This window comes from Tyto alba, unplaced genomic scaffold (genome assembly GCF_018691265.1).
Source record: "Tyto alba isolate M040663 unplaced genomic scaffold, T.alba_DEE_v4.0 Super-Scaffold_42, whole genome shotgun sequence".
Classification (NCBI taxonomy): Eukaryota; Metazoa; Chordata; class Aves; order Strigiformes; family Tytonidae; genus Tyto; species Tyto alba.
In genome coordinates this window covers 19,606,131-19,633,682 of record NW_024881318.1, presented here as the reverse complement: position 1 = coordinate 19,633,682, position 27,552 = coordinate 19,606,131, and the positions used below count along the sequence as shown (strand labels likewise).

General features: G+C 36.2%; 2 protein-coding genes across 6 annotated transcripts in view; one reads left to right on the top strand and one right to left on the bottom strand.

The window, feature by feature from the left end:
- Positions 1–10,596, top strand: part of SELENOP (selenoprotein P) — a 20,017-nt gene extending 9,421 nt beyond the window's left edge. Inside the window, exons 1-5 of one of the 3 annotated variants that reach the window (XM_032992897.2) lie at positions 2,177–2,412; positions 3,924–4,127; positions 5,898–6,110; positions 7,781–7,898; positions 8,759–10,596. In XM_032992897.2, coding sequence (XP_032848788.1) covers positions 3,937–4,127; positions 5,898–6,110; positions 7,781–7,898; positions 8,759–9,406 — 1,170 coding nt within the window. In that variant the 5' untranslated portion in view covers positions 2,177–2,412; positions 3,924–3,936 and the 3' untranslated portion in view covers positions 9,407–10,596. Of the gene's footprint in view, positions 1–2,176; positions 2,413–2,583; positions 2,695–3,923; positions 4,128–5,897; positions 6,111–7,780; positions 7,899–8,758 lie in introns of those variants that run through there. The other 2 variants (XM_032992911.2, XM_032992902.2) reach the window with 2 other exon arrangements.
- CCDC152 (coiled-coil domain containing 152) lies at positions 9,805–27,552 on the bottom strand. Of its 3 annotated transcripts, XM_032992941.2 has the most exons (9): positions 27,481–27,552; positions 24,923–25,039; positions 23,855–23,960; positions 15,871–15,939; positions 14,766–14,830; positions 13,193–13,295; positions 12,355–12,482; positions 11,327–11,413; positions 9,805–10,809 (listed from the first exon to the last, which is right to left on the bottom strand). In XM_032992941.2, the coding sequence occupies exons 2-9, from the start codon at positions 25,007–25,009 to the stop codon at positions 10,687–10,689; spliced, it is 768 nt and encodes a 255-aa protein (XP_032848832.1). In that variant the 5' UTR covers positions 25,010–25,039; positions 27,481–27,552; the 3' UTR covers positions 9,805–10,686. The 3 variants fall into 3 exon arrangements, with proteins under 3 accessions (XP_032848832.1, XP_032848824.1, XP_032848814.1); XM_032992933.1 differs by lacking the exons at positions 9,805–10,809; positions 12,355–12,482; positions 13,193–13,295; positions 15,871–15,939 and having other exon boundaries at positions 10,890–11,413; XM_032992923.1 differs by lacking the exons at positions 9,805–10,809; positions 13,193–13,295; positions 14,766–14,830; positions 15,871–15,939 and having other exon boundaries at positions 10,890–11,413.

Here is a 27,552-nt window from a genome sequence, read left to right as displayed (position 1 = left end):
AACAACTAAGAAAATAATTACAGTGGAAAGCAAAATTAAGATTTAAGACAATTATTTCTTTAGAAGCTATGGACAAAGGGCTACAGGACCCTACAAATTCAAGGAGCATTAGTATAAGAAATTGCATGGTCAGACTCTTAGAGTGTAAATTTAACAGTTATTAACATCTTTATTATACTGTTTGTAAAAAAAATGTGGAAGTGGATTTTTTCCACTCAGGAAGGGTAATGCTTCAGACTGAAGTTTAAACATGGTTAGGTTTTATACATTTCTAAACCAGTTGAATTAGTTCTATCTAAACCCACAGCCAACATTATAATATTCCCTACCATTTGCCTTAAGACAGAAGAACTTTTTTCCTCAATAAATCTTGAGGCAGAACAATGATCTCTGGTAAGGTAAGTTTTATAAAGTGAGATGCTTATGGCTTATCACTAAGAATGTGGTTAAGCTATCCTTAATCTTATAAAAGTTACAATAATATAATTTAATTTAATAATAAATAATACAATAAGTAGTATTTATTGGCACAGTGATAATTGATAGCAACAGCTGCTTCTCATCTCTCTGTAAGGGAACTGAGGGTCTGCAGGTGTCTCTGTATACTATATGGGAGGAAATACTAACTTTTCAGTAGTGACCCCTGTGTATTTCCATCATCTATGTGCTTTCCATAGCAAGGTAGAAGTTAGTGGCTTCAGCTCAGTTTACTCTGTCTGGACCCTTTATTCTCCAGTACCTGTGAGCTGCTAGTCTCAGCAGCACTCAGTGGTAGTATATACAGTTTCCAGGCTCAGCACTTGTTAATCAAGCCTTGTGCACATCCCTCTCTACAAAGCTGAAAAAGTAATGGGAAAGGAGTATTGCTCATTATTTGATAGTATCTCCAGCTGTGTTGCAATAATTGGCAAGAGACTGTCAATGACTACTGAGCTGCATTTTATTCCTCTCCCTATTAATAGATCTGTACCTGCTTCATTATTTTTTGGATGCTTTAGTGCCCATTTAGGAATTAACAGACATGATGCATATCACATACTTCCAACCAACCTTGCAGGGCTTTATTAGCACTAAAAGCCAACACTGTACCCTGAGGCAGAAGGCTCAGCAATTAATCTATCATTTAGAATACTAAAGGACACCATCAAAGTTATGAGGGCTTGATCTCCACCCGACAAAGCATACAAAGATGTGTTTCCCTAACAATATAAGGAATGTCAGCACATTCCACCTTTTAAAAAAAATTTCAGTCCCATTCTGATGTCTGTTTTCTGCATCGTGTTCTCCGAGACACGATCTGAATAAAACTTCAGAGCTTCGCCCTTCTTTCCATTGACTTGAGCATAGGATTTCTACAGGATGAACCCCAAGGTCGGCAGTTCCATTTTTCACACCCAAGCAGAAGCACAGAGCTCATCTGTGCAGGAGACAGTCTCAGGCCATAAAACTAAGCCATATAAATCTCACCACCATAAACTAAGCCATATAAATCTCACCACTGTAAACTCTGAGGGCACATCAATATTTTAAACATTTATTTCTCCATGAACACACAGAACATGTACATTAAAGGAACTCAAACTCAAGCAAAATTCTGTCAAAATAAAACATGTCATGCATAAACAATTCTCTCGCTGAGGAAAGAGAATAAGGGAACAGTTTGACCCAAATGTCTGCAGATACCTCAGTGACGATGATGATGATTAAGAAAACATTACAGAGTAATACACAGAGTGAAGTGGCTGTTGCCAGTTGGTAGAGCTTCACAGCTTTTATGTAGCTGCACTGATTAAAATGGCTGAAGATCTGGGCTTTAACTTTCAACAGAAGTTTATAAATTGGCATGTTTTACAGAAATAGGTTTTAAAGCTGAGTGACATAATCAAGAGCAGCTGGGCAAAAGGAGCTCTGTGCTGCACATGCCCTCAGACAGGGTACACCATTCCCTAAGGCAAATATCAGATAAAGCATATGAGAGAAAAACCTGCTAGCTCAGCACTTTTACAAATAGAGAAGTACCTTCCCCTCTCACTGTGGTTACCACTGTGTTCAGAAAATAAGAACTCTTTGGCCCTCCCCTTTCCTCTGACTGTACCACTACCTCCAGCTGACTGGGGTGACTGACAAACTGCATAACCTGATATTCCAGGTTACTGTATTAGAAACACTCTGCCATTCTGCACAATAAATGGTTTCCACTGGGAATGATTTAACAGAGAAGTATTTTGGCTGCTTTTGCGAAAGGGGTTTGCTTTGCTTGCAAGGTCGGTCAGAATATGCTCCCTGAACTTTGAACCGTATCTGCAAAGGGAGATAAACAAGAGCCATATAAATACCACAGCCCTCTTCCCCAAGTTGTTTTCTTCTGCAGCGGAATTGAGCGGAGCTGCAGGGGAGGGCGGGGAGGAAAGGGTAAGTGTGCTGGTTTTGCTAAGAAAGAGCTCATGACTTAAGATCTGGCAGAGTGTCTGCTTGTTTCTTTGCCTGAAAGGCTGACTGTGGAAATTTCCATTGGAAACCAACTCGAAAGTTTAAATGTGAAGAGAAGTATAATTCAGAACATAGCTCTCCTCTCGTTCACAGGGCCAGACAGCTGCTGCTGGGTGCTGTATGCCAGCACTGCAGAAGGCTATAAAGGCACAGAAGGATCTCAAGATGTCGTAGGAGTTTCATATGTTTGTAATGGATGTAAAGGTGGGCAGCTTTCCAGATGTGTGGAAAGAGTAGAAAACTGGCCCTGTTGATATCAGTTGGAGCACAGTTTAATCTTCAAAGTATTGTACCTAAATTGCTTTTGGTAGAATTGCAGGAAAGAAACATTAGGGACAGATGGATTTCACAAATGACACTGGCTTTGCAGCAGCTGGCTCTTGTTTTAAAAGATCGATTACTAAAATGTGTTGGGTTTTTTGTTGTTGTTTTTTGTTTTTTTTGTTTTTTGTTTTTTGTTTTTTTTTTTTAAGAATATGACAAAATCGATGAAATGTGTGTCACTTATCAGAACTGAGTGTTTTCAGAATGTTCTGTGTTTACTGTCAGACTTCGGTGCAAGTGGTGAAATTATACAATTCCATAACCTAGGACATGCTGGGGCGCTGTTCTATAATTTTATATAGTTCTCAATAATGGGTGTTTTCTGAACATATTAAGCCAAAATTATTATGTTCATGGAATAAAAGGAGAAGATTAATTATAGAATTTCTCATATGCTTTAATTTTCTTAAACATTAAATAGACTAAGTGTTGGTAAAAGTTTTGTAAGGTTTGAGGAATCCTGAAACTGTTTTCATTTCCTGTTTTTGCAAAATTGTTTCTAGTGCCATTGTTCTTAAGAGCTTTTTCTCAATGGGATCCAAATACTACAGACTGATTTGTAAAAATCTTTAAGTCTTTTTTTTTTTTTTTTTTTTTCAAATTTTTGCCAGGTTCTGTAATACTTTCTGTGTAGTAAAATACACTGTTGGTGCAAGTACTTTTAAGTCAGTGGATTTACTCTGGAATCTGGAATGAACTTGTCCAGATTCTTACTGGTGTAAACTGGCTCAGCACAACTGATTTCAAAACACAAGAAATGAGGTCATTTTAAAATCACTGGAGTGTTAAAAACAGTCAAGAAGAAATTACAAAAAGGAAGGAACAATGTAGTCTGGTTAGTAGCATTAAAAGAAAATCCGGTTATTCTGACTATTTACTTCTCAGCTGTTTACATACAACAAAAATATACTACCTATTTACTATAGGGGAACTCCACAGTAAAATGAAAGAAGTGTGATCAAGCAGTAAACAAAGTAGCTCAAATTTATTCTTACAGGTTTCTTTAAACTGAATAGAGCAAATATTCTGATGTGTTTTGTTATGAGAATTTTAGAGTCTGAACTTTGTTTAGGCATTGATCTAATTTTGTTTATTTTCTCTCCTTTCAGATAAAGCCCAGCCATGTGGGCAGGGCTGGGGCTAGTTCTGGCACTCTGTCTCCTTCCAGGAGGAGGGACAGAGGTCCAGAACTGCAAGGAGCCCCCAGAATGGCATATAGGGGAGGAGAACCCAATGCTGAACTCCAGGGGCTCCGTGACGGTAGTGGCTCTCCTCCAAGCTAGCTGATACTTGTGCCTGCTGCAGGCTTCCAGGTAGATGTAAATCTCTTTCCCGGTTTTTGTTAAGACAGGACTGGTCAATTTTTTAATGCCATCTGAGGATAATCCCTGTGCCCAACTACAGGTACACTCCGTGAACTCTAGCTTCCTCAAATGCTGCCATCCCAGCTAGCATGTGTGACCCAGTGACCAGTTTAACTCTCAGCAGGAGCATTCTGTGCCAGCGTCTCAGATTCTTTATCTCTTGATTTAGTCCTGAGTGACAAATTGTCTTCTCCAGATTGTATTTACAATGTACAGTATGATAAGCTTGACATTAATGAAACTTGGAACACATGAAAAACCAACAGAAACAGTTTCTCAAGACTATGCGTCAGTTAGCAATAGATAATTAACGCAGCAAAGATGCTGAAGCTAAGAAACATCATAATATTCTGACATGGCTAGAATGCCTGAAACAGAGATCTGCGATCACACATATCTTGTGTAAGATTTGTAGGGTAAAAGGCAAATCAAAACACGTACTTCTAATGAGCTTTTCCAGGCCCTGTTTCAAGGTCCTACATATTAAAAAAAAAAAAAAATCAGGGAGATAAGGTATAGATTGGCCTTTCAAAAAATAGATCAAGTGTTCAAGGGCATCATCAGTGTTATATTTTCATACAAGACCTGGGACGTTGGTGCTCTGGTTTCTAGAACCTACTTCTGTGCAAATAATTAGGTATCATGACAGTAACAGCATCAAGAAAATAATTTTGAGCTGACCCAAACATGAATTGCATACAGTCCTTATATTGGATTGATTTAGTGATTGTGAAATCATTTTGGTTTAAAAATTCATAGTACCAGTTTCTGAGCTTGATGTTAGTCACTGTGATAACATCTTAGTTTCCCTGTCTAGGCTGCATGGGTTCATATTATAATAGTCTTTGCAAATTTATTAAGAACTAGATTTGGAAAAGTGGTGGTAAATCTCTGACTCTAACAAAGTCAAAAGTGGGCTCTCTGGTTGCCTTTCAAGGTACCTGGGTTTGATTCTGTACATTTAGGAAGGTTTTAAAGAATCTTTCAAGCTCTAGATGATTTCCTGAAACTGAAAAAATTAAGAGTTTTCTAGAGCAATTCAATAGGAGGGATATGAATGAAAATGAAAAAAACCCACCGTGCGTCATATGGCAAGCAAGCAGCTTTCTGTACTTTACAGCAAAGAAAGACTTTTGTGACAGTGAAAGACTAATAACTGCCAGACAGGTCATGCACATGTTTTATAGCCATCCTTTTGACCCAGATGCTGTAGCACCCCTTTTTTGGCTATTACATAAAATAGCCATGTCAAGATGAGTGGGAAAGCTAGACCTTTTACTGCATGTTTGTTTTTCTTTGATTATTCGTCTTCCTGCTCTATTTAATGGTACGAATTCTTTAACCAAAACCTCAGCATTTAAATAAAGACATCAGATAAACTGTGTTAGACCATGAAGAGTGTGAAAGAACCGAAATAAATATAACACTGAAATCAGTCTGAAAACAGAAGTCTGCTTTACTTAGTGCTGCATTCTACTTACAAGGGTGGGACCCATGGCACATTAGCTACTGTAGAGTCTGGTTTGGTGACAATGTAGTTGATAGTCATGGCAAATGACAAGAATGTTTTAATAGTGTTAAATTGTTGCCATTAAAACTGGGAGAAAATAACATTCACTGTAATAAAAGCAAGATGGACCGTATTAACCTTTGTTGAAAGTGGCAAGTCTTATGATTCTCTAGTGGTTTATGTTCTTGTTTCTTTATATTCTCCACTAGATTGGAGGACCTGCGAGTAAAGTTAGAGAATGAAGGACTGGTTAACATCTCGTATGTGGTTGTCAACCATCAGGGAACTTATTCCCAGAGGAAATTTCACCTGCTGAAAGAAAGTGTGTCAGACTATATTACTGTCTACCAGCAAGATGAACAGCAAGCTGATGTCTGGACTACCTTAAATGGAAACAAAGATGATTTTCTCATCTATGACAGGTCTGTGTTTAGAGGGGAAGACAGGAAAATATTTGTATGTATTTAGAGTAAGGCTTTGTAAATCTCTATATTATTTAATTGTTTTGCAAATAACTTGATTACCTCACAATAAAGACAACATAATCAACTTCTAAGTTGCACTAAGTAAAGTACTTGCATTTCCTGGAAGGAAGCTACAAAAGAAGAGTCTGCTTTTGCTTAAGTAAAGTTGGGATAAATACATTTTTCTTTAGAATCACTGTGGATCTACATTAATATAACTGAGTGTAGAACTTGATAGCAAGATTCTGGTCTTACACTGTTTCTATCTTCAGACAACTTGATTACATCCATGCATGTGAAGGTAGAATCAAATGAGAAGAGCTGTCTGAGTTCTCATCAAAACATTTTGACCAGAGTTGTTGAAAATGTCACGTAGCAATACAGAAAAATTAGCCTTTAGGTGAAACCTAAAACTTTGTAATAAACCAGCATTTTGATCATAGGATTCCAGGACCTGTATCTTTTGGCAGACCCAGTAATAACTCTTTCATTGAAATACTGATTTTTCAGTTCTGATGTGATGGAAATTACTAGACAAGTCCTGTACTTCTAACCTGCCCGTCCTAATTACGATTATGCTACTGTAACAAACATTCTTACATCATACTGAGGCATAATTAAGTTTGATAAAGAATTAGAAAGTTACTTAGCTTTTTTTTTTTTGGTAATATGATGAAGTTGAACAAATTAGCTAAATTAGGCTTGTGGGATGAAACTAGAACCGGAATGATCTTTAGAAAGTGGTTGCATGTTACAGCAGCAAGTAGGCCTGACAGCGGAAGGTTACTGTCACGTGGCAGCCAAACAGGACGAGGCTGTATGTAGTCCATGGAGAGACCCCAGAGCTCACAGTATTTGAAATGCTCCAACAGCTATGTGCTGTCAACACGTAGGATACACTGGCACGGTGAATTGGTTTGGCACCAGTGTGGCCGTGATCCATGACGGTTCTAGGACTGTGCATCCGTGCTGTGCCTTTACTGGCAGTGATGCCTTTGCCCCTGGCTGGTCCTGGGTGTGCACTGCAGATGGGTAGGGAGCTGAGGCTGGAGGACTGTGTGTTGACATTGCGGGTGGGGTACTTAACCAGGTGCCCTCATGTACAAGTTCTGCATTTACTCCTGCTCTTTGAATGTATCGGTTGTGTCATCAAGTGCATACCAGAACACTCAGCTACAGACATGGTGCAAACAGGTGCCAGAAAAATCCCCTCACACGCTCTAAATCACTAACACAGATGCACCGCAGTGCACATTCAAAATACATGTTATGTTGCATAACACCATTCTTTGTAAGGACACAACAAGAATGTTTGCAAGTAGCCCTCCTCATTAGCAAGATAGGTCTGTAATGAGTGTGCCTTTGCTAGTCTAAATGCCACTAAACGAGAGGTTTGTGCCAGTAGTTGTTGTGTCAGCCAGAAGTCACGCTTTACGCGGCTGAATGATGCAGTTGAGTGAGGAAACTTCTGTAAGGCAGATACTGGTTTTGCCCGTGAATTCCTTGGACAGAAACACTCTCCATGGGACTGTCCAGTGTGGGTGGATTGATGTGAATAAAAAAAGGTATGATAAGAAGAGGTATCTAATTTTAGGTGTACGTAACCACAGAGTTCTTTCTCTCCTCAGATGTGGCCGTCTAGTGTATCATCTGGGTCTGCCCTATTCCTTCCTGTCTTTCCAATACGTAGAAGAATCTATTAAGATTGCATACTGTGAAAACAAGTGTGGAAACTGCTCTTACACGGTATTGTTTCATTCTATACATACTAGGAAAGGAAACTGGATTTGACTGGTACTTAAAATATTTCAGTGCAATTAATCCAAAAAGACATGATACAGAATTTACACATTTCACGTGTCTTGACAGAGAGCTTTTAAACATTTTTCAAAGTGAATTACCTCTAATTTATAAAAGACTGATTATCTGACTTCCTGCCCTTAATAGAAATGCAAATAATTTTTCAGAAATCTAAATGCATTCTGGGATGCTAGTTCTGTTTCTGGAGTTATGTACAGCTAGTGAGCAATTAACCGTGCTAGTTTTTAAGGGCAGGTACTTGGAAAAAATAGTAGTTTTTTTTAAAACCTGGGAATCAAATCCAAGCACTATTCCTTTTAGTTTACATTTAAACATGGTATGCAATAGTTAATTTTAAAAAATGACAACAAATTATTGTTACCGTTATAAAAGGATAGCTTTGTTTTATATATAACTAAAGGTAAGAACTACATCAAGGATTATCAAGAAATATACATGAATTGTCATGAAAGTTCAGTGAGAAGAATAATTTTTGATCCCATAATGAAGTTTTCAAGCTAAATGTAGGCCTCAGGCAGGTCAGATGTGGGATCCTAGAGAAAGAATACTTTCTATTAACAGTTACTTGGATTATAATTCCTAAAAGTTTACATTAACAGCCCTGTCTAGTTATCAGTGGTGTTGTAAAACAGAGTTCTTTCTGATACATTAATATCTTCCTTCAGCAAAACAGCACAAATAATTTAAAATTGGGTTTCAGGTTCTGCAAAAATGTTGATTCATATTTTACAACTAGTTTAATTAAATATAAGGTACTGTATTTAATGAAAGCTTCTGTTTTGCAGAAACCCGATACTGATGGTGTATGTGAAAACATCACTAAAAGAGCAGATGAAAAGCTGGCAGAGATGCAACCCATACCAACTGGTCAACACTCACATCACCACAGCCTGCACAGACATGGGCAACACCACCACCGTCGTGAGGGCAGTCGTCACTCCAAAAACGAGAACCATCAGGCTCCTTCTGAAACTCAAAGACATCATCTTCACGGCGGTCGGCGTCATAGAGTTTTTGACCATAACAGACATGGGCAGACAGGTAGTCATGAACAGGTAGACACTGTTCCTCCAGGAGAAATTGTGGAAATTACACAAGATAAAAAGCTATGAAAAAAGGGGAAAACCAGCTGTAAAAACCAGCTAACTTGAAATTGGCAGACAGCAACAGACTCAGCTTATAGTAACTGATGCTGTCATTGTCGACACCTTTTGTTTGAAGAGCTAGGAAATTCTGTCACTTGACAGTGTCGTGGAGCACTTCCAAATTCTTGCAGGTGACGTGGCCAGCTGTCAGCAGAGGACATCACTGAATCTTGACAGTGACGTCTGCTCACCGCTGCCTGACAGTCACCAGCAGCAGGAGCAAGTGAAACGAGCGACACCTGACAGTGACAGGAAAAGGCAAGAAACTGAGCCTGAAAAACAAACTAAGCACCTTAAAAATGCAAGGGAGTCCCACTACCTGAATTTGTATAGTTGCGAGAGTGGCAAAATTAACAGATTTGTTTTTATTGCCCCCAATTCAAAATTATACTGACAGGTGTGTAGAGTTAAAATATCACAGACTAGACTTTTAGAGCAGTGCTCTCAGAATTACGCAATACCTGTCAAATTCCATCAGTGAAAAGCTTTGTTATTTAAAGGAATTTCATTGATCTGTAGTTTGTTTTTCAGTTGCACTTGGAAGGTGTCTGCATTTTTGATTAACTTGCCTTTCTTGTTTCTCTTCTAACATTCTTCTTGCATTTGTGAGGACAGGAGCATAAACTATGACCTAGGGGCTCCTGTCTGATGTTTTGCAATCAAGAATAGAAGATAACCAAAAGAGATATTTTAATCATTTTTTATTAAGAAGGTAGACTGTATTCAAAAGCTGTTTGGTTTTTGTTTGGTTGGTTTGTGGTTGTTTTTTTTTTTTTTTTTTTGTTGTTTTTTTTTTTTTTTCCCTAACCTAGAGATACAAATTATGTACAAGAAAAGCTTATTCCTAAGCAATGTGCCAAAATAACCTTTTATCTCAAATGTAACATACAAGCAGTAATTGAATTATTTTAAAGCAACAGATTTGTATGTTTAGCTTTTGTGGCTTAGATACGGTATCAGGGTCCATTAATACATACTATTACAGCTTGTAAAATCCCACTAAGTCAATAAAATTGTGCCTGAAGTTAACAACTCTTCATGTAGAATCAGTATCAGAATCAAAAAGAGGGAGGGACAGAACAAATTTAATCTGGGTTTAATGTTTATTGTTGTTTATAACAGTGCTGAATTTGATAAATCTGTAACGATTAGCCAGGTAATATACCACTTAAACATGTATAACTTCTCTGTGTGTGGCTTAGCTTTCATAACTTTTGATTAACTGAGTTGAAGTAAAATTACAGTTGTTTGAAGGATTCCTGGATGAAGAAAAGAATATTCAAGAAAGGAAAACTGCTTTGAAAGTGTACACGATAATTAATGATGGTTTAATAGGGAAATTATTACTCCTGTGAAACCTGAGTCTTTTTATTGTGAATGTTAATTAGCAAGAAAGTAGCCTTGGATATATACAGAACGCATGCCTCTGGATTATTTGACGAGGGTGTTTTCAATAAAAAATATTGCATATTTCATCATATCTTGTTTTTACTTTCAGGTGCACAGTTTGAAATACACTGTTTCCATTTCTCATTGTATGTTGTAATGATATACATCATGTCATTTACTCAAAATCGCCTCTGTTTGAAGTGCAGGTCTTGGCCTTTAGTAAGACGTTGCTCTAAGTGTCTTATGGTATTTCGGAGAATTTCAATTTCCTTGTTTTTCTCCTCCTGGAGATGCTGCAGCTTCTGTAAAAATGCAAGCAAAGGCTTCATTGTTAAACATCACATAGAATTATGTAACCATACAATATTACTAATGAGAAATATTTTAATGTTTTTTTCTCAGTATTTTGTATCAGAAGATTACAGAGATGACTTCCCCAGAATTGTATTTTTGTGATATCCCCCAGTCTCAAGCCTACAACAATAATGCACATATATAATTTATATCACAGCTGTTTATGTCAGTTCTCAAGTTCCCAGGTTAACAATTCTGTACTAAAACCACGGTGTGTGTGGGCTTTGGTTGTTGAACCCCGACCTGTTTCAACATCAGTGTGGAGAGGCATGAAATTACTTGTCTAGAGGCGGGAGGGATGGGTGGGGGAGTAGTAAGATGGACCTGTAAGCATGGAACCTGCTCCCACCCTGGCCCTCCCCAAGGTTTTGCTGCAGGACAGAGTAAAGCCCCAGGGAACGGCTGCATCAGACAGGCTGGAACAGTATTTAGTATCTGCAGGCTGCAGGCTATTAAAGCACCTACCCTTCTGTAGATACTCTGTGGAAAAACAGAAGCTTCTGAAAATGATTTTGTTGTTTTATTCTGAACTCTTGCTAATTTAGCATTGAACTGGAATCAGAAAAGGAACATTAAGAACCACCAGGAAAAAAAAAGTATGTTAAATAATACAAGTAAAATTTTCACTTTTTTTGTTTGTTTTTAAATTGGATTTTGTACCCGAAAGTAGTAATTGCAAGCTTATCTACGATTTAGTCCTAGGACAATGAAGCTACTTAAGTTTATTTTAAAAAGAATGCAATTACAAGTTATGTTTCTTTAAAAAAAAGCCTCAAAATATCACAAAAAAAGTACTACAAATATGATAAACAAAACACATTTAGGCAAGCAAGATGACTACTAAAAAAAAATCTGAAGGCTCCACAGCTCTGTATCTGCAGCAGGAGAAAATGCAGAGGAAGATAAAAAACTCTAAAATCATTACCCTTCCCTTACATTACAAAGGTAACTCAGCCCGAACACTTTAATACCTTATTTATATTTTGATATGTGAAAGATTTGAAATATTTCCTTAATTGTTTCTGTAAAGAAAGTGGCTTAAAACCTGAGCCATGGAATACATGTTGAATTCTGTAACTCAAATCTCCATAGGATTAGTAGACATTAAACTCTTCAAAGTTTATAAAAAAATATATCTTCCCAGCATTCAGAAATTAAAAAAATTAAAAACAAGCAGAAACCATTATGTTTTATTATTATTTTTAGCTCAAAAACTAGCAAAAGTTTCAAAATAATTTAATTTAAAACAAGAACACAGCAAACTTCAGCCTCCCTATACAGAAGCTAGAACTCGATTCCTGAGCAGAAGTGACTCTGATACCATTATGGGAGGGAGCACATGCCACTGTTATTTGTAAAGACCGTAATTTTTAAAGTTTCCTACATTCCATCATACTACTTTGTTAAGTACTAATTAACATTTTTCACTACACAGTCTCTTCTAAGTTTACCCAGTGCCCAACTGACCTTTACCTCAGCTTTGTAGTGCATACCTCTATCTGCAGCTTAATTATTTCGTTCTGCTTCTCTTCATTTTGAATTTTCAGCTGTCTAGTTAGCTCTAATATTTCCAGTTCTTTTTTCTCACTCTGTTCTCTATACTCCACTTCTTTTACTTCAACTAGTAACATAGTAATACCAAATACGATGATTACAGAAGATGTTTAGATGGAAAAATAACAATTTCCCAAATATTAAAACTTTCTTGAACAGCAGGTCAATATTCCACAAGAAAACAATTTAATTCAAGCAAAACCCATACTTTTAAACTATGTGAAAACCACCCTGTCCTAATCCGGTAAAATGGAATTGCTTTAAAGAAGCTTAACACTTTACAGAAAGTTTGTATTTTTTTTCAGCTACATGGATGACCAGAAAATCCTACTCTTCAAGGCTATGCCAGTAATGGACAAAAAATAATACTGATTTTTTTTTTTTTTTCTCATTGTGTTATTTATTTGTGAAAATAATGTCCTACTCTCCTGAGCATAGCCGGACACTTTAACATCAGTCTAGATTATAGTTCAAAGCAATTTTCCAGTCAACACTTAACTCAGAATTTAATTCTTTCAGATTTTTAGGTCCAAGTTCCCAGTGTCTGTTCTACCTGTCCAGGAATTTCTGCTCCTCTTGTGTTGCTGTACTATTGTCTCATTTCCACTGTCTACTCTCTTGAGCAAAGATAAAATTCAATTAAGCACTGTCCACTTCTAGCTTTCATAAATTTCCACTGAGAACTTGTATTTGTTCTTATCCTAGATGAAGTATAGCTCCTACAGGTTATAACATGCTTTAGCCACTGCTGTAGCATTTAGTCTTAAGAGAACTTACATTTTTTTCTTATATCGCAATTCAACTGTGTTATTTCTAATTTGTGGTCTTCCTCTTTGTTTTTAATTTCTACCACAAGTTTCTCAATCTGATTTTTATATTCCTGCAAATGTAAAAAGCTTCATAAAAATCTTGAGGTTTCTTTGCTCTTAGCCTTCTGCAAAGCACAACATTAATTTTAAAATGGGCAGTGCTCTATAATTCAGTACGTTTTATTCTTGATCTGGTAAATTCAAAATGCTCAATTACTTCTTATGCAATCTGGCTGAAGTTCACAGATGAAAAAGGTAGCACATTTCATTGTATTATAGCTATCAGCTAATATAAAATTAGAAATTGTAGCTATTAGGAGAACAGGCAAATGGAGAGGTAATACTCCTTTCCCCAGTCCAGGATCTGGTACAATGCTGCAGGTAGCTAAATGACTAGTTTTACTTTTGCAGATTTTTGATTGTAAGAGTGTATAACAAAAATTGTATTTAAAGTATGAATTTTGTTAATATTGCTTATACTAAGGATTCTACAACTTCCTACTGGCAGCAGTAGAAATGTCAGTGACATCAACAGTAGTGATGGTGGTGGCACTGATACTCAAGTGAATAGTTTGAGCACACCTATTCTAAATTTGCTCCAACAACTGCTCCAGAATTACCAAGGAATTGGCTGTAATTGCCAGTGCAGAGTTGCTTACTCCAAAGCTCTTCTCAGAGCCTTCTGACAAGGTAGGTAGCCACTCACCAGAGCAATGCTCAGAGGCTCTCACAAAGGCACTTACTTACTGACTGGTGGTAATATATACAATATATTTATATGTATTTCATGGTAATACATATAGATCTACTCAAGTAAGTGTCTTCAGAGCAACACTAGGATGTTCCACCATGCTCATACATGTATATAGAGTCATAGTTTTCTCATGTGTTTCAGAAGGCATTACTTGTTTTATTCTCAAACTGTCAAGATAACAGCTCTATTGGTATAATCATTTAATTTTAACTCATGGTTAATACAAACACAGGCAAAGAAAATCAGCAGTGAGATTCCTAATCCTATACAGGTAACAGATCTGCAATCATAGCACGGAGAACTAACACGATTTGTGACTAGCCCTGCTGCTGTTACCTCCTTTCCCAAAATGAGTGGCATAGGTAAAAAGTAGAGACATACCATCTTTGTAGCATTTACTCCCAAAGAAACTATAGACAAAATTCAGACAGTTCTTGATTCTCTGGCAGTACAGCAGGCTTCATGAGAATCAAAGCCTTATTTCCACACAAAAATATATTTTATTGCAAGGGGATTAGATTTTAGAATGTAAAGCTGAACTTAAAGCTAAATACAGCTAAAAAAAAAAAAAAAGCATCTTGGATTGACCTGGAGTTCTCAGCACTTAGTAGTTTTGACCACTCAGTCCCTCTGACACATTCTCATATTGATACTGTTATGAGAACAACTCTTTTTACACATGCTAAACGGTATCAGTAGCAAACCCAAGAATATGAAGATATATGAACTGCTACAATGGAGATAAAATATTATTCCTCTACCTAAAGAATGATCATCTGTGATGTACCTGTTCACGAGCCTTTAATTTCTCTTCCAAGATGTGAATTATACCCTTCAGTCTATCATTTTCGTCTGTATAAATAAAAAACTGTTTGATATAGTAAAAAGTACATTTTGACAGTGTTATTAGCATGAAAGCAGAATAAGGAAATTACTTCAATTTTTTGAGTTGTCTGAACTTGGAGAAAATTTTCTGTAGACATGATAATCATAATTTACAAAGCTACATAATCTCAGTCTCCATTCTTTTAACAAGAAAATTTACAGTTTAATTGTAATATTTGCCTAGTATTACCACTTTGAACTGTCTTTAGCCTTTTGTTAACTAGTGCATTCAAGAAAATCTAGATGCAAAGTTCCTTGGGTCAGAAATTTTATAATGGCTACAACAGTTTTGAATCAGAAGATGCAACTTTTTAAGTACATATTACCCAAAAGCTAGAAAGTAGTATCTCAAAACCAGAATTTAGAAAAAGAAGATAATGCTTTTTTTTGATTATTAAAAATCACTTTGAGTATTAAAAGCAGCCCTATACTTTCCATTTTTAGATGTTTATTAATATTTATGCATATATGCCTTGAAAACACAGTAGATATAAAATTAACTCCATGGTGTACAGCTAAACTATGGTATAAGGATATAGCAAATATTTACATACTTTATTTTAAAATAGCAATGAGTAACTGTCAAGTATTTATGGATAACAGTTAAATTTTAATAACGTTGCACTGAGGATTAAGAACTATCCATAAATGCTTTAATAGACTACAGTCCAACAGCTGAATGATACTTTCTCACTTTTTGTAGAATTGCCTGTGCTATGTTGAAATAATCTTAAAGTCTAAGTATTGATGAAAAAACCTCACTGAGGCAGGACTTCTTTTACATGTGGAATGTAAGTAATGTAATAGCAATAGACATTCATTAAGCATATAGACCACCAAAATCTGCATAAAATTGATTTTAGATAATTTTTTTTCTTTCTGTTTGGCTGGCATTGAGTTTCTCTTTCTGAAAAAAAAAAACAAACCAGTAAATATAAACAAAAAAATTAAATGCTTGCTCATTCTAAATTACGGTACAGTATATACAAGAACATTTTTGTTTTTACCTTTCACATTATACTGGTTTTCAATGGTTTGAGTTAGACCCTTTATCACATTCTGTAGAGTATTACATTCTAAAAGAAATGAAAAATCCAGTATTTTTGAATAATTTATTCACCATTTAATTTTTTAATTTTATGTTTTTTCAAATATTTTATAATAATATTGATCAAATATTAACCTAAGTCTTCTTACTGACTATAGAAATAACTCAGATTGTTATTACATGGTTATTGCTTAATTTTAGCTTTGGGTTTGACAATATATTAAAACCAATTTCATCAAGCAATACAAACAATTTCATAAAACTGACATTCTTATTTCTAGCCAGATAACAAGGATGTTATTGTTTTCTAGGCAATAATGGAAGTTTTCCATATCAGCATTCCAGTAATTTGATGTAATTAATGAAACTCAGGCTTAATTTCCTGACCGCACTTTTGCCAAGATTCTTTTTAACAAGACCAACACTATCCCTCACTGCAGTTTCTCACGCCATTTTTAGTGCATATTAACATTTGTCTTGTGGCTCAACATAACCTTGGAGATTCAAAATATGCTACTATATCCCCATTATCTCATTTTAAACAAAATAATTATGTGTATATGTATATACATGCAACTTATCAGCTCACGTACTTGTATTTCATAATTTTCTTTTAATCGGTATTTTTAATATATGAACATCATATGGACTGCCTGTAATACAACATTTGGTTTTCATTAAATACTATTTTTATTACTTATGCTTCTTGTAATCTTATCAGTAAAATTACAAAACATTTAATGATGGGAAGATGGGACAGTAAAACTGAGGTTGCTTACTCTTACAACCTTTCTTTCTATTTCCAGAGCACCACTGCATTTCTTAAGTGACTTTTAATTTCCAGAACAGATAAAATATGCTAAATAACAGTGACTCGTAAAACCAAAGCTCTGTTGAAAATTGTAGATCATATTATTAAAGACTACATTACAAATAATGGAGTCGGGAAGATGAATTAAGATCCCAGCTCAGAGATTAGTTTTCCACTCAGTCTTTTTGACCTGTAGTCTATTCTTCCATCAAATCAGCTTTTCGTGCAGCTGAGTATGTTAGCCAGCTGTATTCTCCCGGTTCACACTTTCAAGAAAACAGTAGAGGGAGCACGAACAGCACAGAAACATTGCAGGCCCCCAGTTCCTGTACTGCATCAGAAGCACTTGTGGAGAAATCCTATTCAAAGTCGGAAGCACTAGGTTAATATGTCCATTTGTAGCAACTAGTTCTCCTAGAAAATTTCTCCCATTTGAAACTGTATGGAAATAAACCCAAATGCTTGAAACTCATGCACAAATTGGAAAGGCATCTATGCACCTGATCAAACAATAGGACAGCAGCCAATCTTACAATGAAACACAGCTATTTAAGTGCAAGCCACTCTTTTGTCCAGTCCCAAGAATACCTGCTTATCTTTCTTATCTTTAGAGGATGTATCTTGGCAAATCCCTTATGTACTTACAGTCATGACTGGAAAAAAAAAATACCAGGAAACCACAAGTTTTTGTTGCCTACATTAAGGAAGAAAAAAGCAAAATTTTGCTAAATGGTTGCAGCTTTGTGGATCACTGGCATACTACCTGCAATAGACCCTGTGTGGTTCCTTCCCTGTAAAGAATACTGCCTATATGCAGCAAGATTGAACAGCCTAACTGCTCTTTTCCCATGTTTAATATCTATAACTTAATGCAGTTTCTTCCATCTGCATTTATAATTGAAGCTATTGGTTTCTTTTATAGGACAATTACATCTACCACTTTTTCCTTTATTACCTTTGAAACACTAAGTCAACAAATATGCAATTCTGACAATGTTAAATACAGCCACCTTAAGTCTTCCATATACAATAACGTGATTGCTTTCTTTTTAAAAACTACAGTAGATTTTAGTTCAGGATTGTAGCCTGCACCACCAGAGTCCATTCAGTCACCACAGAAAAGGTTTATGAGCAGAAAACAAGAATGCCAGACTTGCATCTGTCTTAAATGGATCTGCAGTGATTTACACTAAACAAAAACTGTGGTCCTTAATCTCACCTTTGTTTAGCAAAACACATCAAGACAAAACAAAGTTCACTTATGACCTTTCAGGACATGCACACACTTGCCCAGTTGCTCATCTTTTCCCACCTTTTCTTTGGTTCAAGTGTTTCACTTTCCTCTCTACACTGAGTTTTAGAAGTTTTCTTATTTCTTTTGCATTTCCTTCAGAATTCCCAGTCTTCTTTTACCTTAAGCAGTTCTAGAGAGAGAGTTCTGGCAATCAAGGAGCCCTCAGTTCTCACTTGTTGGATTCCCTGGGGCACAAAATGCTATTCCTATTTCTGTTTTTCATACTAACAAAGAGTCCTTCAGCCAGCATAAAATTCAGCTTCCTCCACCCCACCACAACTAGTAGCCACAAACCCTTCAGGGTAGGCGGAACAACGGCGTTTCCTTCCATAGCGTGCTTTCTCCCTGCTTCTCTGCTGTAAGCAGCATGTTTATTTGGAATCATATGTGAACCATTCACCAGCATGTGGTCACTTGTGTGTTTTTCCTTAGCTGTTCTGTGAACTGCTTTGTGGTCTACTGATAACCCTACATTCTAAACCTGAGTTGTTTACCTGTCATATAAATTAATTTGCTTTTGTGTTAAGTTTGTAACAGGATGAACTTGAGAATGCACTTCAACTTGAGAATGTACATAGATTAAGACTGTGTGTTGACACTATTCATCAAGAAATTGATGCAGCTGTCCAAATCCAGCAATTTCAGTTGCCTTTGGACCAACTCTTCACATGATACTTTCAGGAAATGTAGCTCAGCTGGGTTCTGGGAAACAGCTTGGGATGTAGGGCTAGGAGAAATCTTTTTTTCCAAGCCACATTTGGCAATATCACTGTAAAAAAGCCATTCCCACGATTAAGAGTCTGTTATGATAACTGTTGCCAGAGTAAGAATGGAAGTATGAATGATACATTTGGTCGCTTGCAACCTCTCCAGTTCTGCACAGGATCCCTCTATAACCCCATCACTAATAAAGAGGGTTTTTTAAATCCCACAGTGCTCTGACTTCCAAAAGTGTTTACAAAAAATTAAACTATTTGACACAACACTTTCAGTGCTCTGATTCTGACTACATAGTATGCTATTACCCCTTCTGAAGGGTCAATGTTACAGTTGAGTTTGATAAAGGCACAAAGACAATTTCTATCCATTTCAAAAAGAAAAAGCAAACTGCTTTAGAAACATTATACACTTACTGTAATTTAATCACTAAATCAACCATATGTACTTTTGAAATACTTTTAATGTTACAGTCACTGCTGATCTCCAGTAATATGGTAACTGTTTACCTGAAGGTTCCTCTGACAGCACCCACTGCAGATTATGGCAATTTGCTGCCCAAAATGTTTTGTGAAACTCTGCTTTCTGATCACCATTAATGAATACAGTTCAAAAATATGGACTTATAAGCACTTCATGCCATGATACGCAAGGTGTTTACCTTATTGGTAAGCGTGTTAGTCTAATAGAACAGCCATGATAACTCTCTTAATTTCTAAATACATTCTATCTCTTTGGCATCTCTCATTTACCTTTTACTTCCTTATCATCAAGTAGCTTTCAGAACCACCTCTTAGATGTCCCAAGCTGTTCCAAGTTTCTGCTTTTCACTTTTTTGGTTACCGCTACTAACACCTCTGCAATCTCTCTAAATGACCAGAATCCTTGTTTTCCAACAATTCTGCCTCCTATCCATATCTATACTGATTTGTACAACTACTGTGACTTCAACATTATTGAGATTTGTTTTTTCCTGACTATCCCTGTTGCTGAAACTTTAGTTCATAATTCATGCTGATTGCTCGGGTATTTTTACTTGGACTTCTGCCATTTACATTTTTTTTTTTTCATCATGTGTTTCAAAACAGCCCCAGTGGTCATTCTCTTCAGTTATATCAGCATAACTATCTCCTCAGATCATTTCACTCTTATCTCATCGAAGTGAGGCAGTGCTATTTACAAAGCTCAAATCTCTCTTCTGACTTTCGTCTGTTTTCGGTCCATTCTACTTCCACAGTCCCTGTTGCAGTCATCCCAGCTGCTCTGATTTCCTGAGTTGTCTCTTTCACTTTCTCTGCTGTCTTTTATCCCATAGATTTTATGGAAGAAAGTTCTTATTATCCACCTTTTCCTTTTCCCTTTTCAAATCTATTTTGCATAAACCCCCTTCTCTCTGTTTTTGTCGATAATGAAGCCTCTTGATTTGTTTCTGAATGACTGTCCTGCATGTTCTTTTGTGCTTATTAGAAAAACAAATGGCTGTAATGAGTCAGACTGAAGTTCTATTGACCATTCCAATTCACAATACCCAGATGATGCTTCAGGAAATGCTGAGCAAACACTACCCTTAATGTATTCTCTCAGCTTCCAAAACACAAAAATAAGGGAGACCTGAGTGACAGATACTGTCTTTGTGTTTAACAAATTTGTTGAGTTTTGTTACATCATTTCCTAATCTTTTTGGACTAATTTATACTTCTGTTATCCATAAGATTCTGTGGAACCGATTTAACTACTTTATTTTGCAATGTATGGAAAAGTTCCTCCATTTGTTTTCTTTAAATCAATCAACAAGTTTGATTTCCATCTAGTTCTCTTATGACATTAAACAGTGAATATTTGTTCCCTAGTCTCTTTCTCTATGCCATTCATATTTTTACAGCTATAAGCCATATCAGCTCTGATCTTTCTCTTTAGGTTGAGAAGTTTCCAGTCAAGTCTTTCTTCAGATGTTCCAAAATTGTGACAAAACCTGTGAGGGCCCCACCCACCCCCTGGGTGTTTGGCTGAGATCAAGGCCAACTTAGAAAGAGTACACCTGGTGACCTTGAAAAAAGCTGTTTGAAGAAAGCTGGAAGAAGACTCAGAAATGACTGCTCCTCCTTCCCTTGGGAGGTCCTTTCAAGCTGAGGCTTTTGCCCTTGGCCTACCCTGACCTAGCTGCAGCTGTGTTGCAGCCACATACCATCTAGACCTAGAACCTGGTCATGACCTTGGGAGTGACTTCCTGGACTGATTTCAGACCTGCCTTGTCACTAGGAACGTGCTAGTTATCACTAGACTATGTATGGCCCTTGTTACCATTTCTGAACCTAACCCTGACTCAATGTCCTGTCTTGACCTTGGACCTGTTCCATCACTACATACTTGTTTGGTAATCTGGATTTTTGGCTGACCCTGGCAGCCCTCACTGGGCCAGCCCTGCATGGGTATGGTGAGTCTCAGCTGGTGTTGCCCTTAACTATGTGGGTCTTGTTACATGATTGGTTCCTGACTCCATGTCTCTTGCTCCTCCCTGACAATACCAAACCTTGCCACCTTCTCTGTTATCTTTTCTAGCTCTGGAATGCCCATTTTGAAACGTGGGTGTATTTTGAAAGGTTTTGTATCAAAGTTCCACTTCCTTGCTGCTGTAATGCCAAATTCCTTAGATAAACCTCAAGAAAGACTGATAAGCTAGAGGCTGGACAATTACCCAGGAAGAAAAAAAATTGAGGAAGAAGTAAAGGTGGTAGGAGGGAACAACAAATACCACCTTCTCTGTCATGGAAATGAGTTCCTGGAATACCCACCTCTCTTTGTCTAGTATGTTAATCCCCTGGTAAGATGAATTTAAAAGGCTACAGAAAACTTTGCTGTGTGTGCACCCACCACCCAAGATAACCAGACCTGAGACAACATTGGAGCCTGGGTGGTAAACTGGATTCTTTTTTTTCCTCTCTCTTCCTCTCCTTCCCTTTTCTTTTCTTGCCTTTTTTTTTTTCTTATAGTTTTATCAATAAGAGATCACATTGCTTACTATCCTTATACAAGTTTAAGTCGTTTCTACCGCAAGTAAAACATCTGTACTAGTCATTTGGTGTCTTCTCACCTTAATTTAACTGTAGGGGATCACAGAACCTTTACGACTGCCTGGGCTCCCAGTCCAGGTAGCAACACTAGGGCCAACCACTGTTTGTATAAAACGTGTCCCATATGCACTGCTACTGTTTTTCATCTCCCCTCTTTATCACTTGTCATTCTGTATCATGAGATCTTGAATAGATTAGCATCATTAGCAAACTTCACTCACTTAGTCAATAGTTTTTACTGTTAATTTCTGATTATACTAAATTATTTAAATCACAGCAAAGATCTAAGAGAAACCACCTGGCAATCTCACTCCATCATGAAAGTAAATTTATTCCTACTCTGTTTCTTAACTTTTAGCAAGTTGGCTTGTCAGAGACCAAAGTTCTACAAAAAGATGCAGCTTTCAGCAACTCTACAAACTACAGAAGAATAAGCAACGACAAACCTATGCTAAATACTAGATATTACTTCTCTTTTCAAATACCCATCTGAAAAGATATACTTCTAGAATAATAATAAAAAAATATTTAGTAGTTTTCTCTGTAATTCCTCTTTTAATCGGCATCTTTTTCATTATGATATAGACGCTTATAATTCTCATCTCTAAAATAGTAAATGCCATTTCATTATTAGGTTCCACTGAACAGTCTGAATCCTCTTAATATTAAAGTATTATTACCATTCATAAATATTTAGCACCATAATAACATCTGCTATACAAAGTAAAATAAATATGACCAAAACTGATCACAATAAAGCTGACAGTAACACAAGTACAGCCTATGGGATATCAGCTTAATTGAACTCAACCTTGAAGGATTATATGCTGGTTCCTTACACTACATAACCAAGTTGGAAATGCCACTGAGACAAAATCTTGACAGTGACATAATAAACACAAAATGGGCTGTCGCATTGTTTAATCTGACCTCTCCTGAGTTTAAATCTTACACAGATAAAAAGAATAATCACTTTGGACAGCTTTTCAGTCTTCTAGAAGTTAAACAAATGCCTAGGCAGAACAAAACAATGAGATACCAATACCCAAGGTCCTTACAAAATTAAAGTGAGCAAAATTAAAAGAGGAATACTAAAACTTCAATATGCCAATCAACATCTCACAGGGAAAAGATATTCCACCCCCCGAACAGGGCTATCAGATTGTCCATAAACAAACCAAATACACAAGCAAGAAAGAAATATCATTTTTTATGTTATCTTGGAGCACCAGCCCCGCCAGTCTGACATGCCATCTCCAATTACAGGCAAGCTTTGACATTTCAGAAGGCAGCAAAATATGCATTCAAGAATGCACTTGGCTCATTTCTCATTGGGCAAAACACTTCTGGTGACCAGATGAAATGTAACATTTGTCATACTGATACCAATGGAACAGCTCAGCTGAGGTACGATAGTGCTGACCTTACTTTTCCCAAATGTTGACTCTTGTTCTGCACAAATACCTGAGTTGCTTATGTATTAGCATAAATCCCAGACTAGCACTTTAAGTAAGACTACTGATATGCTTAAAAATGATGGCTTTGTAAACTGTGGCAGTTCACTAGAAGCTCAAGAGGACTGTATGGATGGGAAAGGTAAACCTTTGGGCACAATAACACCGTCAGATGTACTAAACTCATCTGATCCTCTCTTTCTTTCCCTGACAACACACTGTTTCCCTGGAAAAGGAAATAACACAATCAAAATTAAAAAGACAAAGAGTCAAAAATGGAAGAAAATACAAAAGGAAAGAGTTTCTTTCATAGCTACTACATGCACTCAAAAATCTTTTAAAGTGGATGGACATTAACATCAACTGGAAAACAGTTACTTTAATGCAGTTCTTAAGATATGGCTGTGGATTAAATTTACCTGTTTTATGCAAATGAGATGGATTCCATTACATGACCCAAGATTAAGCATTTCTGTTTTTCACACAGTATCTTAGATCCTTGCTATTATATTTTTATATTTTATATGACTGAAAATAATGGAAATATATATCAGAACTTCCTGAATATATGAATAAACCATTAAAAAATAACTTACCTTCTTTTACTGATTCCTCCCTTGATTGGCTTAATGTTAATAACCTGTTACATTTTTCCAGCTGAAGAACCAGTAAGTTATTTGTTTCATTAATTTCTGATATTTTCTAGAATATTATAAAAAGACTAAAGTTATATTAATATCCTTTGATTTCTGTTTCAAATCTTGACTTTTAAATTAGTATAAAATTTAATAATTTCACAACCCTGCAGTCACAAACCTGCATTATTTGCCATTCTGGAAATTCTGTCAGAGGACGATTCTAGACTTGAGAGCCTGTGCTATGGCGAGTTTACCTTGCAGAGCTGAGAATCCTGACTTACATCACTAGTTATAAACTGGCTTCTTCTCAGTTTTGGAATAGTCCACAGCCTGGATCAATCCTCAGCAAGGTTCTTTCTACTGCTTTGCATATGAGGCTGTCAGTGCCCTTGCTAGCACCACCACAAGTAATGGGTATGAACAAGAATTGGTATATGTTTTTTCCACGAGAAATGCTAAATTTTTTTCAGGACCCCCTTTTATATTATCTCTAGTATGGATTTACTGATCAGGAAATCACCAGATATCTGGCCAATGTGGGTCTAACAAGAAATGTAGTACTGATTTTCCTCAGTGGATCAATCTTTTAAGAACAGATGTATACATAAAATAAAGACAGCTCAATGCATATGTAATATAAGAACAGATGCTTCTGCTATGACAGTGATGTTTTTCTAGAACAAGCAACAATTTCTGAACAGAAAGTCCAGCTAAGCTGTGTAATACCGTTATCTCCAATAGTAGCTTCTGATACAAAGGGACACTTCTGTGTTTTTTGTGAGAAGCCAAAATTGGCCTCTGCACCATTAAAATTCTAGCACAGAAACAAAGGCTTCTCAGACCCCACAGAAATCACTCATATTATCCTGAGATACATCCAATACAAACACTTTCTAAACAAAGTTGGTATTACAAGGCATATTAATAAGATGATACGACTTAGAAATTTTCACTTGAAAAGCTTATTAAAAAGTCACAAAATACTTATAGTTAGAAGTTTCAACATTATTTAACTTCTTCACTTACCTTTTCTATCTCTGAGAAGTTATCTAAAAGTTTATCAAGGTTCACCACATTGATCTTCTTCATAGTTTCTTCACAGCTGTGATTCATTTATTTTTGGACCATATAATCCAGTGATCACTGCATATATAAAAAATAGGTCTATGAATTCATATCTTTCTCATTCATACTATGTCAGAAGACTTCATATGCACAAATGTAAGCACAGCAAAGACTTTTGTTTTTTAATTAAATCTATTTTTTGCATATGAAGCGAAACTTAAACCAAACTAAGATCTTGCATTTCTAGGAAACACAATCAATGTCAGAGAATCCAAGCAAAATCTATCAAACTGTTAGATAATACAGCTGAGTTTGGAATTTTTTTCTGCAATTAAAAAGTAAAACTGAGTCCACTTCCATAGACACAATGATGCAATTTTACCTAAATATATTAGTGATCTGCATATAGAATGCTTTTAAAACTTATGACCAATCTATCTTTAGATATGCTGTTAAAACAGATTGGTCTTCCTGCCCTTACTTTAAAGAGTAGGAAATTCAAGCAATTGAAACAATTACTCGTTTCTTACTGTGTGTAATTTAGAGGCAACAGATGAAATTTTAAGTTTTATTAACTTAAAAAAATGTTATTTAAGTAAATACGGTTTTACCAGACACACATTAATGCAGGATCTACACCTTTTACCTGTGTAGATGCTTTAATACTTAACTATTTAGGCTTTGAGTTATATTTTTATAAAAAAATTTGCCTTAATATCAGCGATGAGACATTGCAGCACATAAACCTTACTTTATGAACAGACAGTATTTTGAAAAGCACCCATGTAACTCCAGATTATTACCACAATTCCTATTTTTAGTAGAAACTCTACTTACAGAATCTTCAACATACATTTGCAAGATGGATCTGGAAGACAAAACATGAATGCTTCTAAAATTATTGAAACTGTCTCTGAACATCAGGCTCCGTGGAACAAATTTCCCATACCAGATAAACCATGTATTCCAAACAAAATTATCATTTCTATGTGGTAATTTATGAACTGTCTTTTTACAAATAATTAAAAATTGCAATGACAGTGATGAAGAAGTTAGAATGTGCACACTACACAGAAACTGAATGGGTTTCCAGACAGAAATACTTACAAGTAAAGTTAGGCTGAAATAGATACGTAAATGAAGAACTACTGAGCAGGAACCAAAATTATGTAACTGATTATTTTCTCAGTCATTCAATATTTACAAGTCTTTATGTGTACGTAACTTCTTTACCAAAGCAGTAAGATATTGATTCCATGTGTTTAATACTATTTTTTCTCTTGTATCCATTGTTTCCTGAGGCAGTAAAACTCATTCATTAGCTAAAGCTATTTAACATTTTTTAAATCAACAATTTTAATGTATATATGTAGCATTAAAGATCTAATGCTTCTAAGTTAGTGATTTTTTTACTAAGCAATCTTAATGACTTCTAACAGTTATTATGATGCAGAGATTTGTTAAAATGGAGTTTAAAATACTCTATTTTGTAAAACAATGACATATCTTAATATTCTATTGGTTGATAATCTAAATGTACACTATGAATGCCAAGCCCTGATCTTTCCAGTCCTTATGATGGGCACTATCTTATCTGTTTGTCAATCACCATTTCTTTTCATCATGCTCTTAAAACCGTGTTTTACCCTCTAAATTTTGACTAAGGATGGGAATTAAGGGAGCTGCCATGTTGTGTGCTGTTTTGTTTGTTTCCTTATTCCATGGCATCATTTGTTTTCTCAGAAGACAGGATGTGCTCCACATTTGGCAGCCTTAGGCAACAGTGCCACTGGGAATAAAACGACTGCTGAAATAAAACAGTAAATTAAAAATAATATGTTGTATTATTAATGTTGTATTTTTCCAGCAGGAAAACTCATCACTTTTATTTTTGTGTACATTATTATTATATGTGTTATGTCTTCCAAAGGCATTTTTGATAAGCCTCCCACACCTGTTATGAACTATATTGATTTTGCTAGGGGGAAAATTAAATATTTAAAATGTATTTTTGACTGTCATGAAACTGATACCTTTATTTAATCTCTCTTTAACCCCCTGCCATCCCTACTCGCTCACTATTCTTTTAAAAATATCATAGGTAATTACCTGATTTTGGAATTTAGTTTAATTTTTGCTTCATGTAACAGTGAAACCTGTATTTATAACCAAAATAAAATTAATACGACTTAACTGCAAATCCCAACTGAATATAGGAATTATTCAGTAATAAACCTTTCAAGTAGTCTCCATCGTTTTTCTGAACTCCATCAAGATAGGCACCTGACATTTGCACCGACTATAACCTTGCTCTAAACACTCTTTTAAGACCCTGAGCACACTTAAAACGTGGTTTGCAGATAAAAATTACCACCACCTAAGTGTCATCCGCAAGTGGGGTGAATCCCATCCCCTCACCCGATTTCTGAGACAACCGCGACAAGACAGAGGCACCGGCTGCACCACTGCAAAGCCCACCGAGCCCTACCGACCCTCTCCCACCCCTGCAGTTTGCCTACACAGCGCCCTGGGGAGAAACAAGACCCTCTCACAGTCTCCGGCGCACAGGACACGCAAAGCGCTGCCTTTTA

Coding starts and splice junctions, on each gene's coding strand:
- CCDC152 (XM_032992941.2), bottom strand. CDS start 25,009: ATGAATCACAGCTGTGAAGAAACTATGAAGAAGATCAATGTGGTGAAC. Junction 14,831..15,870: donor AAACCAGTATAATGTGAAAG/GTAAAAACAAAA, acceptor TTATTTATACAG/ACGAAAATGATAGACTGAAG. Junction 11,414..12,354: donor TAATTAAGCTGCAGATAGAG/GTATGCACTACA, acceptor TTCTGATTCCAG/TTCAATGCTAAATTAGCAAG.